Source organism: Trypanosoma brucei, chromosome 8 (genome assembly GCF_000210295.1).
Source record: "Trypanosoma brucei gambiense DAL972 chromosome 8, complete sequence".
Taxonomy (NCBI): Eukaryota; Euglenozoa; class Kinetoplastea; order Trypanosomatida; family Trypanosomatidae; genus Trypanosoma; species Trypanosoma brucei.
In genome coordinates this window covers 2175077-2187766 of record NC_026741.1, presented here as the reverse complement: position 1 = coordinate 2187766, position 12690 = coordinate 2175077, and the positions used below count along the sequence as shown (strand labels likewise).

Genomic DNA, 12690 nt, shown 5'->3' with positions numbered 1-12690 from the left:
CGTGTGGAGTCATCACAATTGTTTGCATTGAAAGTACTGAAGTGCCGAGGGAATTGTGACCCATAAATAAATATATTAATATCGTTAAAGTCCTGCCGCCCTCCTCCCCAAATCCTCCTCTTTTTTTTTTCTTTTCCTCCTCTTTTTATATTTCCTGCACTCACATGAATAATAAAGGCGTGTTTAAGAGGAACTCATGCGGGGCAAATACCGTGACGCAGTGGGGAAATAGTAAAAAAAAAAAAAAAATTAAAACGAAAAAAAAAAAGGAAAGAACACGCACATACAAAAAGAGAAAGAGAAAAAGAAAAAAAAGAAATTGCATTATTTGCACTGGTAGCTGCAACTACTTGCTAAATGAGGTTAAGGAAAACAAAAATTAAAAAAAAAATAAGATAGAATTATATTTTATTACTGAAAAAAAAAGTTTAATAACCAAACTTTTCCTAATTTTGCCTTTTTCCCTAGTGTCGAATGCGTTCTAAAAACCGTTTTGCTTGTCTTCTACTTCTTTTTCTTGTAATTCCTTTGACCGTGAAAACAATTTTTTCATTTCATAAAGTCGATATGCCTCACAATAAAATAAATAATTAGACGTTTTAGTTTTTTTTTTCTTTCTTTCTTTCTTCTATTCACCACTTCGTTGTTGCTGTTGTTGTTGCTGTTTTTGCTTCTTTTTTAATTTTTCTCTCTTCTGATCTTTGAGAATATTGTTGTTTCTTTTTTTTTTTTAAAAAGGGGAAAATTTTCTTTCTTTAAAGTGCATCGGATCGAAACAACCATTACAACCTGATGTCGTTCAACATCTCTTCTTCCTCCTCCTCCTCCTGTTAATTCATTTGTGCTTAATAAGTTTTAGTTAGTTTGTTTTTCTTTAGTAATAGACGGGCATATCATTTCTTCTTTTCGTTTTGTTTTGTTTTTTAACTGTTGCCTCGACTTAATTGCACTCAAAAAAAAAAAAAAAGAAAGTCAAAGATGAAAAATTACAATCAGAAAAGAAAAGGGGGGAAAACAACAACAACAACAATTAAAATACCGAGAGCTATATCTCTCATATTACTTTATTTTTTACTTTACTTTGCTCAGTTTTAGCCAACAATTGTGCCCCAAATGGTGGCACCGGTACCAAAAACAACGCCGACAACACCTGAAATTAACAACCCGTACGCTACGAGATAATGAAAAGGTCCAACACGTTGCCATGTGAAGCCACCCGAGTACATAAGAAGTAGCGAAGGGAAAATATAACCAAGTGAGCCACCAGTAATGGAACCAGCAAAACCAAGAACCGTATTAACCTTTGGGATGAAGAGACCCAAAACCAGTGCCGCAACAGATAAGGTTACAACTGAGGCGCAATGTTTCCAAAAGGGCAATACATCCGCATTCTTTCCTGCAATGCTGTATAACGCATTACGACACGCCATAGCGAGCAGCGCATATGAGGCGATCAGCTTCACAAGCACACCAATCATACCAACCATCACCGCAGGTTCATTCACGGGATCGTACATGAGCAAAATTGAACCGGTAACATCACGGCCAAAGTCCATGTAACCGAAAAATACGGTGAGTATATACAACACGGTACACATACACATCGCGATAGCGGATGAAATAACGAACTTACGCACGGAGCGATCCTTCATGTCCATATATATTTCATACGCCGTGTCCTGGCACGTGTATGAGAACATAAATACTCCCAATCCTTCAACAGCTGCATTCCCGCTATTAAAGAGAATGATAGCAGCTGTATCACTCTTTCCAACACTAACATCCTTAATATTCTCCGGAAGCCCATTTAGACATGAGTGCACAACAATCACAATGACAAAATACACCATGAAAGTAACGGCACAGGTGGAAACATGACGAAGTGAATCCACATGTCGCGGTATCACAAGTGGAAGCATACAACAGAGCCATAGAAGCGCGGTCAAAAGTCGGTTGCCCGTATTTCCCTTCCAGAACTCAGGTGCGTCGGTTCCCTTCAAAATAGAAGAGAAAATATCTCCCACTGAAATCACGTAGGCAATACAACTCGTAAAGCCATCAAATGCTCGAACAGCGGCGATGGCATATGCAGCCCAGCGCCCCAACACCACAAATGTAACGCCCTCATATGTGAGTGCTTTAGAACGTTCGGCTGCAAGGGCGAGATTATACATGGAATATATGGTCATGCAATTAATTATGACGAGATATAATATTCCCATCACAAGTCCGCTTCCATTGGCGGTTGACGGCAAACCAAAGATGCCGGCGCCCAACGTCGTCGCCGCGATGTTAAAGGCGCTGGCAAAAATCCCTCCAGGAGGAATGACGGCGGCAATTTTTTTGCTCAGTTTGGAAAATGGAGCAAATTTAGATTCTGAATTGTTTGATTGAATGTCTTCGTAGGCCTCATAGTTTTTAATGCCATCATCCGAGGCATTAAGAGCATTCGGCTCATTGGAAGCATAAACAACGGCGGGGGTTATATTTCCACGGACATTACTCATTAGGTCCAATAACAGCTTTGGGTCTGATTTAGTTGGTCGCTGGCTGAAATCACCAATTACTAACAGAAACCTCACCTGCAGTAAATGAAACAAATATCATAGAAGAAGAAAAAAAGAAAAAGAAAAAAGGATCTAAAGGTGGTGAGATGGAAAATAAAACAATTGGACAATTAAAATACATAAACAAATCCCTTTGATTATTTGTTCGTTTATTTACGCCTTTTTATCATTTATATGGCGATGGGTTTCCTTTTCTTTTTTGTGCTTCTTTCTTTCGTTTCTATTCCGATACACTCTACATATTTTTTTCTGTTGTTTTAGTTCCTCTCTCTCTTTTCTTCCCTACGCTGTTGTACATTTTAAATATATATATATATAGTAGTAATACAACGATTGCAGATGGTAACCTCGTAGCAGTTTAAAAAAAGGGAGAGAGAAACAAAATACTAACGGAGAGAAAGTAACAAAAAGAGGGGGGAAGACGTTGAACCTCGAAAAATGGTTGGCACTCAACTCTGCAAGGCACATGCTATCGGTTGTATCATTGCTGCATTTTCCATTGCAACCTAAACGTATAAACATAACGACAACAATAATAACAAAAATGATAAACATTATTTACAGACAGCATCAAACTGAAGCGAGAATAATCATTAGTAAAGTAGCAAAAGTTACACGACGAATAAGAGTGAAAAACGAAATTGAAGGGAAACGACAATCCAGTGTAACGGGGGGTAAACTCAACGAAATGAGCAGGGCGTTACAAATAAATAAACATAAGCCCGAAATGACTACCAAATGAAAAACACAAAACAAAAATAAAAATAGTGAAATGCAAAAGCATTCAAGTATCACTTTAATTCCCCTTTTCGAAATTAAGTTCGCTGACCCTTACCATTTTTTGCTCACCATTGGGTAAATAATGAGCGTGTTCAAAAGGCACACGACAGGTCGGTTGTTTGCTACGCATATATGCGGGTTTGTGTCGGTCAGCGGGACGAAGGCGATCCATTTCTGCTTTCACGGGTTTAAAAGTGGAGTACGTTTTCACTCCCCATGCGTAACTGTAGCGACTGGTAATACGGGGTTTCATTACTTCAAGAACAAGCGCAGCTCGTGACTGAGCCTCTTCAATCAATGACTGGCGATCCATACACTCCTCCATCATCATGACAATTTGAGAAATGTTATCATGTTCTTCCTTTAAAATCTCCGCGCGCTCATCATCTTCACCATAAATGACGACATTCAGCACACGTTGAAAGTTGAACTCACGCCTCAACCGAGCGACACATTCATCTGCATTGATGTACTCCTCCTCTCCCTGTTCTACATTTTCCCCATCTGCATCATCATTTTCATCCTTCTTTTGTTCCTTGTTGCCCTCAGGGTTGCTTCCACCCGCGGCGTTCTTTTGCACGAGAAGAATACCTGACCGCTGCAATTCCTCTGCCCACTTCAATTTTGTAATACCGCGGTACCATCGCTGACACAAATTTTCACGTGCGAACGTCTCACCAGCAGCAAGACGAGAAACCACGGCAAAAAGGGGGTCCTCCTCCTGAACCAAAATCCCTCCCAACATGGCGGTTTCTTCAACAGCTGAATGGTTTATTACTTCCGATGCACACCCCTCATATTCCATTATCTTGCTCAATTCTAATAATATCAATACCAATAATAATAATAATAATAGTAATGGTGTTCAGGTATGTGCTTGTCTCTTTTCGTTTTGTTTTCTCGGGTTGTTTTCGTTTTCGCTCTCTAACAAACGAGTTTCCAAGAAGTTACTTGTCTTGAAACAGTATACGTGAAGAAAGAAATAGAGAGGGGAAATAAAAATCATCACTTTTAGTGCCAAATCAGCACAGACAAAGAAAAGCGCAAATACAGAATGCATCAATAACAAATAAAAGGGAACTCTTAAAGAAATATTCTCTGTTATTTTTTTTTCTTATTTAAGGCAATGAGTTCAACAAAAATAAGGGCATAGACTCACTGATGACCCAAATGTGTAACCACTGACCTGAAGAAGCCAATATTGCCATATTTCAAATAACATATGAATCGCCTCATACATTTTCCCATTCATTCATTCATCCAACCGCCAGCCCCTCCCACTCTTCTCTGTGTTTTGTTACGTCATTATATTTAACATCGGTATCGTTAATAATGAAGTAAACAAATAAATAACAATTAATAAAAAGCAAAAAGCAATGAGTCTCCGTAGCTTCCATGATGCTACAGTTTCCGTTATAAAGAGCAAACAAAACGGAAACACCAGCACACAAATGTTTTGGTGCAACCGAACTGAAGATCTGATTCGTGACGCTTCTCCCACCACGCCCTGTTAAATATCTACATATGATAGCTTTAAGCGACTCATATGACAACAATTTCCACGCGTCTACGCGTACTTCTCACAACAACTTTTCAGACGCAATGAAGTGTTACATACCATCGGTGAAAAGAGAAAACACACATGTGAATAATAATTACAACTAACGCGTAATGGTCATCGAACTATATTTGCCATCACTATTGGCAACATTATTATTAAAATGTAAAAGCTACAGAGGACAAATCGACGGAAAGATTGAATTTCCACCAAATGATCAGAGGTCTCTCTGGCGATGCGCTTGCAAAGAATAAACAAACGTTCGGCTCAGTTACAGCAAACTGAACGCAACGAGAGGTGCATGTTAAGGCACTCACTTCAAATCCAATCGCGAGATTTATTTTTAATTGCTGCTCCATCTTGTTCATTGTCTCATTACTGCAACATATTTCTCTACGTAGCTTAGACACTTCTTGCTTAGCTTTCCTTTGTTTTACTTTTCCAGGGCATGTGTATTTGTGCAAAGTAACGATACACAGCGTAGAGAAAAGGGGGTGAAACGTTTGGATTTGCAAACAAGTGAATGCAAATGTAGATGTGAACGCAAACATATAAACCTGAAGCACCTGACGGTCGCACCATATGGAAGAAACATATGAATGATATTAATTATTTGAGCACGATACACTTACACGAATATATTCGCCCAACTTATGAGATAACGCGTGCGCAGCAGCACAACGTACCAGCAGAACTGCGAACACCAAACAAAAGTGATGGCACATGTATCGTTAATTATATTTGGGCTTACGTTTGTACGTATCTGCATACATATATATTCGCTTCTGCACAAAATAGGGCACGGGTTCCGTGGTTGTCGACGAAATTAAGGAAAAAAATTAAAGCAAATACTCAAATACGTGAAGGTTGAACAAGAAGGTATATAAAAATTAAAAACTGACAAGCGGGAAGCAGTAAGCAATAGGCCTTTTCCATGATTCAAATATACAGTTTCCAAGAAGGAAATGTCATAACTGCGGCCCGCAATGGCGAAAAGTAACACAAAACAGAAGGTAAACAACTAATGCGTAGCAGCGGAGGAAGAAGGAAAGAACCGCACATGTTGACCTAAAATCTCAAGAACATCGACAACAATATATTTTTTATCTGCCGCTGGCACACGGCTGCTGGCCTCCGAGCAACAAATTATACAAATAACTAACACCCCACACGACATCAGCTAAATAAGAAGGAAGAGGGCAAAACTAAAACCAAAAACAAAACGAGAAATCACGCAGTAGGTAGAGGAAGAAAGACAGTAGATGGTCCGAATCTCTCACTTAACAATTTCTTTTTTTTTCTGTTTCTGTTTCTCTTTTTCTTTTTTCTTTTTTGTCCTCCTCACCTTCTTTAGATGTTATTCATCTCCCACGACCCTTACATGTTGTCGGGCCGAATCCATCTCATGAAAAAGCTTCTGCAGCATGTCACGGAGCACTGCATTCTCCTTGTAAAGAGCCGATATCTCCTCCTGCATTGATATGAATCCACCGGTATCCACCACAAGGGAGCCACGCTTTATTTCCTCCGATGAAACAAGCTTGAAATTGGCGGCACCGGGCGGAAGTTTCTCTTCGGATGTTGAGGGTGTTGTCACCTGCTCAAGGACTGATGCGATGGAGGAGGGAGACGTGCTGCCGCCGTTAGATCCACATAATGTCCACATGTGCAAATTCCCTCGAAGAGCTACTAAGCACGGTTGCAATCTAGGAAACACACCAACCACAGCTTCGCACAGTGGAAGTACAGTAGTACTGATCAACAACAACTGCGCTTCCGCAACCGCTCTCATATTGTATGGGACCTCAATACTCTCCTCGCCAAACTCATTTCTGAAGCGCATCTGGTGTTGGTATAAACTAAACCTCTCATTTGCCCAGTACTTGTTCACGGAAGCACTGCGCATAGTAAAGGCATGGTGGGCAAGTGCAACGAGCAACCGAATGAGCTGATGGCGAACCGGTGGGTCATGCAGTCGTGAAGAAATGTTTCTAACCGCCTCAATTCCACTAGTGTACATGAGACTCTCCAGTTGGTACAACGGCACCTGTGGTAGCAGAAGGGCCTTCATCATCTGGAAAAGAAGTGCACGATCCTCCGCTTCCCAAAGCGCCGCGAAGTCAAACCGGCTGCGCTCCATCAGCCGACAGATGGTTTCATAACTACAGCTACGTTCCAGCACCAGAGGTTCACAAGAATCCGAGCTGCCACCAGCACAACTGTTCGAGTAAACATCTAATGACCTGCACCCCTCACTTGAAGGAGTGATGTAAACGTACATAGCACATAATGCAGACGTAATGGAAGCAATGATTTCCACATCAGCCATGTGCTCCACCATTCCCGAATGGAACAGAAGACTATAGAAGAACTGCAAACTGTCCGCTGCACGATCGGCGTTATGGAAGGGGACATCCACAAACCCATTCTGAAAGTGAAGCAGTAGTCGCTTCCACGCAGTTAAGGATAAATCCGGTTTTGGCATGTTGTTGAAGGCCCCAGAGTCCAGAGCAATGGCGCAGCCAACGTGGAAAAGGAGCCCTGGAGACCTCAAACTACTATGCTCATGCGCCACCGAGAAAATATCAACGGCTGTATCGCTAATCACGTGTAAGAGACCGGTAATGGAAACATTCGAAGCAGCATCACCACCTTCAGCGAGATCATGGTCACAGCCACGGGAAAGAAGTGGTCCGCACCACGGCCTCATTGCTTCACTTGTCGAGCTTAGCGATGGCTGTGGCGCAGCCGCGGAGCCGACTGTTAGCATGCCACCGCAATACTTTAACTCTCCCACTTCAGATTGAAGCACCTCCCGCTCCGTCCCCACAACTTTCACACGCAGCTCCGCTTCATCTAACGCATCATTCACTACTCTGAGCTGCGCCCGCAGCTCATCCCGCTCCTTGGTGATGCGATCCAACGAGAGTCGCAGCGCTTCCGCATCGTGCTCCACTACAGCTCTCCGGAGGGAATCCTCAGACATCTTGGGCATGGTCCCATCGCTCATTCCCGGCACGTCCCGCTTTACGCCAGAGGCCTCGATAACGGTGATACCGTCCTGGTCAGCCAACCCCAAGGGAGAATTGGCCTCATCACGCACTATTCTACGCTCTTCTTGCAAGCTTTGCACACTGCCATCGTGTACTGCACGTTTATCCATCATACGTGAAAGTGTCTCCTCCAACTCCGCGCACCGACACTCACATTGCATGCGCACCTCCACCGCATCAGATAACTCCGTGGCGAGCGACTTGACATCGTCCTCGAGCTTGCAGATGAGGGCATCCCTCCTTTCCATAGCGTGCTTTTGTCCCCTCCAAGCCGCCTGAAGTCTATACGCGATGTCGAAAAGACACTCACACCACTCCCGCTGGTCCGTGTCTATACATGTAAGGACCCGTGACAGCAACATGCTTGTCTCCCTAAAGCTAACATTTTCTCGAGATGCGCAGCCGCTCCACTCTTCAAGGTGGCTTTCAATGAAGTAAAGTATGTCGCGAGCGGTGCTCCACTCGTCAGCGCCATTGTGACAGGCGGACTCCATACGTACCTCCAGCTCTGGAAACAATGCGATGGCGGTACTCACAAGTTGCTGTACCACATCATCCAACTCTGCAGCGATAGATGAACTCCGGAACGCCCCAATGAAACTTCCTGGGCTTTCAAGCTCTTCATTCTTAGATCCGCGGTCTGTTCTATCCCTCAAACCCATTCGGCGAGCTCCAAAGGGAGTGGACCGAACGCAACTTGTGGTAGGCTTTTCGGCGACCACATCATCCGCAACAGTTGCATGTTGATGCCTCTTGTTTATCGACATCTCAGCTCGTATTTCCTTGATGGTATCTTCCTGCTTAATGCAGAGGAGTTCAAGTCTGTGGTTCTCATTCAGAAGCTCCTTCATCCGCCGCTGGGACAAGGTGAGCAAAAACACGACTGTACTCTCCTTGGGCACGCCACTATTCTGTAGTAGATGTAAGCTGAGCGTATCGGAGCGGTCCAGTGAAGGCGCTTGTGACGCGACAACACTACTGAGTGACTGCCGCAAGCTACTGATACGTTGCAGCGCATCGAGTGGGAGGGTTGCGGGTGTCGGAGACGTGGCACATATCCCTGTCATTCCCGTGGATGCATAACACGGCATCGGCAGCTGCTGCCGAGCCACCCGCTTGTGAGACATAAAAGTGAGCTGCAAAGGTGAGAAGGGAGGAACAAAAGTAAGACAAACGGGACTAATATGTATCCCTTACGTGTGTGTCATTGAAACAGATGAGGGAAAAAAAAGAGAAATGGATCGGAAGCAATAACGCACCTGCTTTCAACAAAATCACAATCGACAACGGCAGATAACAAATCCATGGCTTAGCGATGTGAGGACAAGCACACAGCAAATGGCAATAATAAGAAACAACTAAATATGGAGGGATACCTTGCATGATGATCCAAAACTAAAGTCACGAAACCAATGTGCAAAAAATAATATCCCCATTAGGTTCTACCACACACACACAACAAAAAAAGATAAGCAGACGGCCGATTATGTAAATGCTGTATGACGCACTGAAAAGCCACTAGACAATCCCCATAATCTTCATTTACTCTAAATTAAGAGCACGAACTAACCTTTAAATATCTCTCAATAAGATCCTAGAGAACATGTAACTCAATTAATCACAAACTTGCAACAACAACCATCCAAATCAACTATAAAAACAATAACCCCAGCGACACAGAAAGGCTACAGATATAAATTCGAAAACTACTGCTTCACTGACCACTGAATCTCGAAGCAAATAAGAGCTAAAAGATGAAAATAAACTACATAAACACCACAAAGCTACAAAAGAGACCACATAACCACAAATCAAACCTCAACGTCGCCACTAAAGGAACTACACTTCAGCGATCCAACAACAGACGCAGCACATCCAAACACATCATAAACTCACAAAGGCACCAGGTCACCATTCCAGTATAAATCAACGCAATTACAGACAAGGAAATAACTTGTAACTCATTTTGCAACAGCTGCGCCCAACCCCAGACACCACTTCGCATCAAACCTCCGGCCACGTGCCATTACAAAAAAAAACACACAAACTTTTAAGAAATTCCTTTAATTACCGTTAACCCACACGTATAGGGAACTAACAGTTCTTACCGACTATAAGCTGTCAGTCTTCACCAGCGTCTGGCTTCAAATACACGCAGCCAATACACATCATGTCATGGCACTTCTTTACCTACACAAACCCTGAGGCAATAAGGATAAGAAAAGCAACGAAACAACAAAATTAGTAGAATGTGTGGCAGAAATTAGGGCGCATGTATAGAACCCCACCGTTAGCGACAAACATTATTAAGCTTCGATAAAGCTAAAACCCGCAACGACACGACAGCAATAATAGGGGGGAAATATCTTATATTCTAAACAAAGGAAAACTCCCTTCGAGATTGTCGCGTACGGCATCCAGCTGGGGCAAAGAAGGAAGAAGAAAAAATCATCGGAGGTTACCCGCAAAGCGACGATACAACCCCGATTCATCCGTAACAACAAAAGCAAGCTACTACACTTCACAGTACAGCAAAATAAGGATACAACACTAAGCGGCGTACACTAAACAATTAATCAGCAACAACAAAATAAATTAAAAATAAAAACTACAAAGAAAAAATTTTTTAAACAAATATTAAAAAACAGAAAAACATTATTTGGCCTCATAAAAAACAGTGCCCCCACAACGTCTAGGAAAAAAAAATGTACTTTCCCACAATATTCAACGATTAACATTTAAAAACAACTACACAGAATAATATACTGCCGATCCAGTACCAAGTACAACAGCCACAACACCAACAAAAAGAAGGAGATAAGTACCAAAGAAATCAATATTACCAACTTTTTCCCTCGTGAAGCCACCTGAGTACATGTAGAACAACGGAGGCAACACAAGTCCGATATGACCACCACAGAAAGCACCAACGAGACCAAAAACAGTGGATGCTTTCGGAATGAAGAGTCCAATAATCAGTGAGGTAAAGTTAATAGTTACAACCACAACAACATGCTTCCAATACGGTACAGTATCAACATGCCAACCCGTACAATGGTACAGTGCATCACGCATTGGTATGATGTGCAAAGCAAAGGCAACACAAACCTTGGCAGCAACCCCAATGTACGCAATTGCAACGGCAACATTCTCACCTGGATCATATAGAGACAGCACTGTGTCAATGGCATCCCCTCCAAACTCCAAATAACCAAATAAACCAACCAGGAAGTAAAGCACAGCACACATTGACATGCCGACAGTACCATATATTGTGAAGCGTTGCGGCGACCGGTGTTTCATCTCACGGAATATTTCAAATGCGTTCGACTGGCAGATAAATGAGAAGAGAAATAGTGATAAGCCATCTAAAGCGCTATTTCCAGTGCGCATGTACACGATGTCATCAGCGACACCCTCATTAATGATCTTATTAATGGAATGGCCAATAACAACACATGAAAAATACACAATAAACATCACACCCACAAAGGATAAGTGGCGCAATGAATTAACCTGCTTGGGAATGCACATAGGTAAGATAATCACCAACCACACCATGGATGTCATTAGCCGATTACCACTTTCTGATTTCAAATATTCCGGAACACCATCACGACTAAATAGAGCTCTCAAAATGATACCAATAATGATGATGTAAGCAACGTTACCTCCAAAGCACATCGCTATCATAAGCGCTGCCGCGTAGTAACCAGTAAGTGGACCCATCACCATCCGCGCAGCTTCTCCGTAATTACGCGATCCCGTCTTCACTGCAACCTTTGCAAGAAGATTAAGAGAGTACACCGTGCCAACCGCAACGCAAACAAGGTAAATGCAGGACATAACAATCCCACTCAAATTGAAACCAGTCGGAAGTGAGCAAATGCCAGCACCCAATGTAGCAGAGGCCAGGTTCAGGGCACAGGACCACAATCCACCATGGGGAATAAACTTCTCAAGAAGTACGGCGAAAAGTGAGGGTTTCACTTCCTTTACCACATCATCCTGGCCTTTCTGAGTTACATCGAGTGCAATAGCGTCAGAAGATAATTTTACATCACCAGCGTGAGCAAAAGGATCCGTGTCACGACGGCCCCTGTCATTACCCCCGCTGGATTGATTCGTCATATTGGTAGCGTATTATGATACGAACCTTACGCTTCAAGATAGTAATGTAACATCCAAGTGAAAACGAAGAGATTTTGAAAGACATACCAGAAAGAAGATAATAAATACATCTGCAGCAAACTCTATACAAAGTGGTGGAAGTCAATAGGAAGTCGACAGACAAAGAGATGTGTACTGCAAACAAAAAACGGAACCAGTAACTCAAACACAGATATCCGATCTCGTTACACATTACCACAACGTCTTGCCCCTGATATTTTCCTCCAACAGTTGAATCACTAAGACTGACAAAAGAGAAGAGATACAACAATAACCCAGTTGACAGCAGCAGTGACACTAGAGGAGGAATAATGCTAAGTTTACCCCGATAATAATGATGACAATAACAACAAGTGTGGAAAGGGAAGCCAACCGTTGTGTGTGCTCTCTCCTTTTGGGGAAAATGGAAACAAAAGGGAGTACGACAAAGGAATAACTGGATTCAGTTATCATAAAGAAACGACATATATAATTTTCACAAAAGAATGTAATAATAGTGATAAATCACTGACAAGATACGGGAGCAACCGAAAGATGAAGATCCATAGAAATACTGTTACTG

At 42.5% G+C, this 12690-nt stretch overlaps 4 protein-coding genes across 4 annotated transcripts; all 4 read right to left on the bottom strand.

The window, feature by feature from the left end:
- Nucleotides 1–1091: 1091 nt before the first annotated feature.
- TbgDal_VIII8630 (amino acid transporter AATP5) lies at nucleotides 1092–2507 on the bottom strand (the record flags this gene model as incomplete). Its single annotated transcript, XM_011777893.1, has 1 exon — nucleotides 1092–2507. One exon carries the CDS (start codon nucleotides 2505–2507, stop codon nucleotides 1092–1094), a length of 1416 nt encoding a protein of 471 aa, XP_011776195.1.
- Nucleotides 2508–3363: 856 nt separating this feature from the next.
- On the bottom strand, nucleotides 3364–4152 carry TbgDal_VIII8620 (hypothetical protein, conserved; the record flags this gene model as incomplete). The annotated part of the gene is made up of 1 exon (XM_011777892.1): nucleotides 3364–4152. One exon carries the CDS (start codon nucleotides 4150–4152, stop codon nucleotides 3364–3366), a length of 789 nt encoding a protein of 262 aa, XP_011776194.1.
- Nucleotides 4153–6262: 2110 nt separating this feature from the next.
- Nucleotides 6263–9085, bottom strand: TbgDal_VIII8610 (hypothetical protein, conserved; the record flags this gene model as incomplete). The annotated part of the gene is made up of 1 exon (XM_011777891.1): nucleotides 6263–9085. One exon carries the CDS (start codon nucleotides 9083–9085, stop codon nucleotides 6263–6265), a length of 2823 nt encoding a protein of 940 aa, XP_011776193.1.
- A 1621-nt stretch (nucleotides 9086–10706) lies between these two features.
- Nucleotides 10707–12089, bottom strand: TbgDal_VIII8600 (amino acid transporter, putative; the record flags this gene model as incomplete). Its single annotated transcript, XM_011777890.1, has 1 exon — nucleotides 10707–12089. One exon carries the CDS (start codon nucleotides 12087–12089, stop codon nucleotides 10707–10709), a length of 1383 nt encoding a protein of 460 aa, XP_011776192.1.
- Nucleotides 12090–12690: the final 601 nt, after the last annotated feature.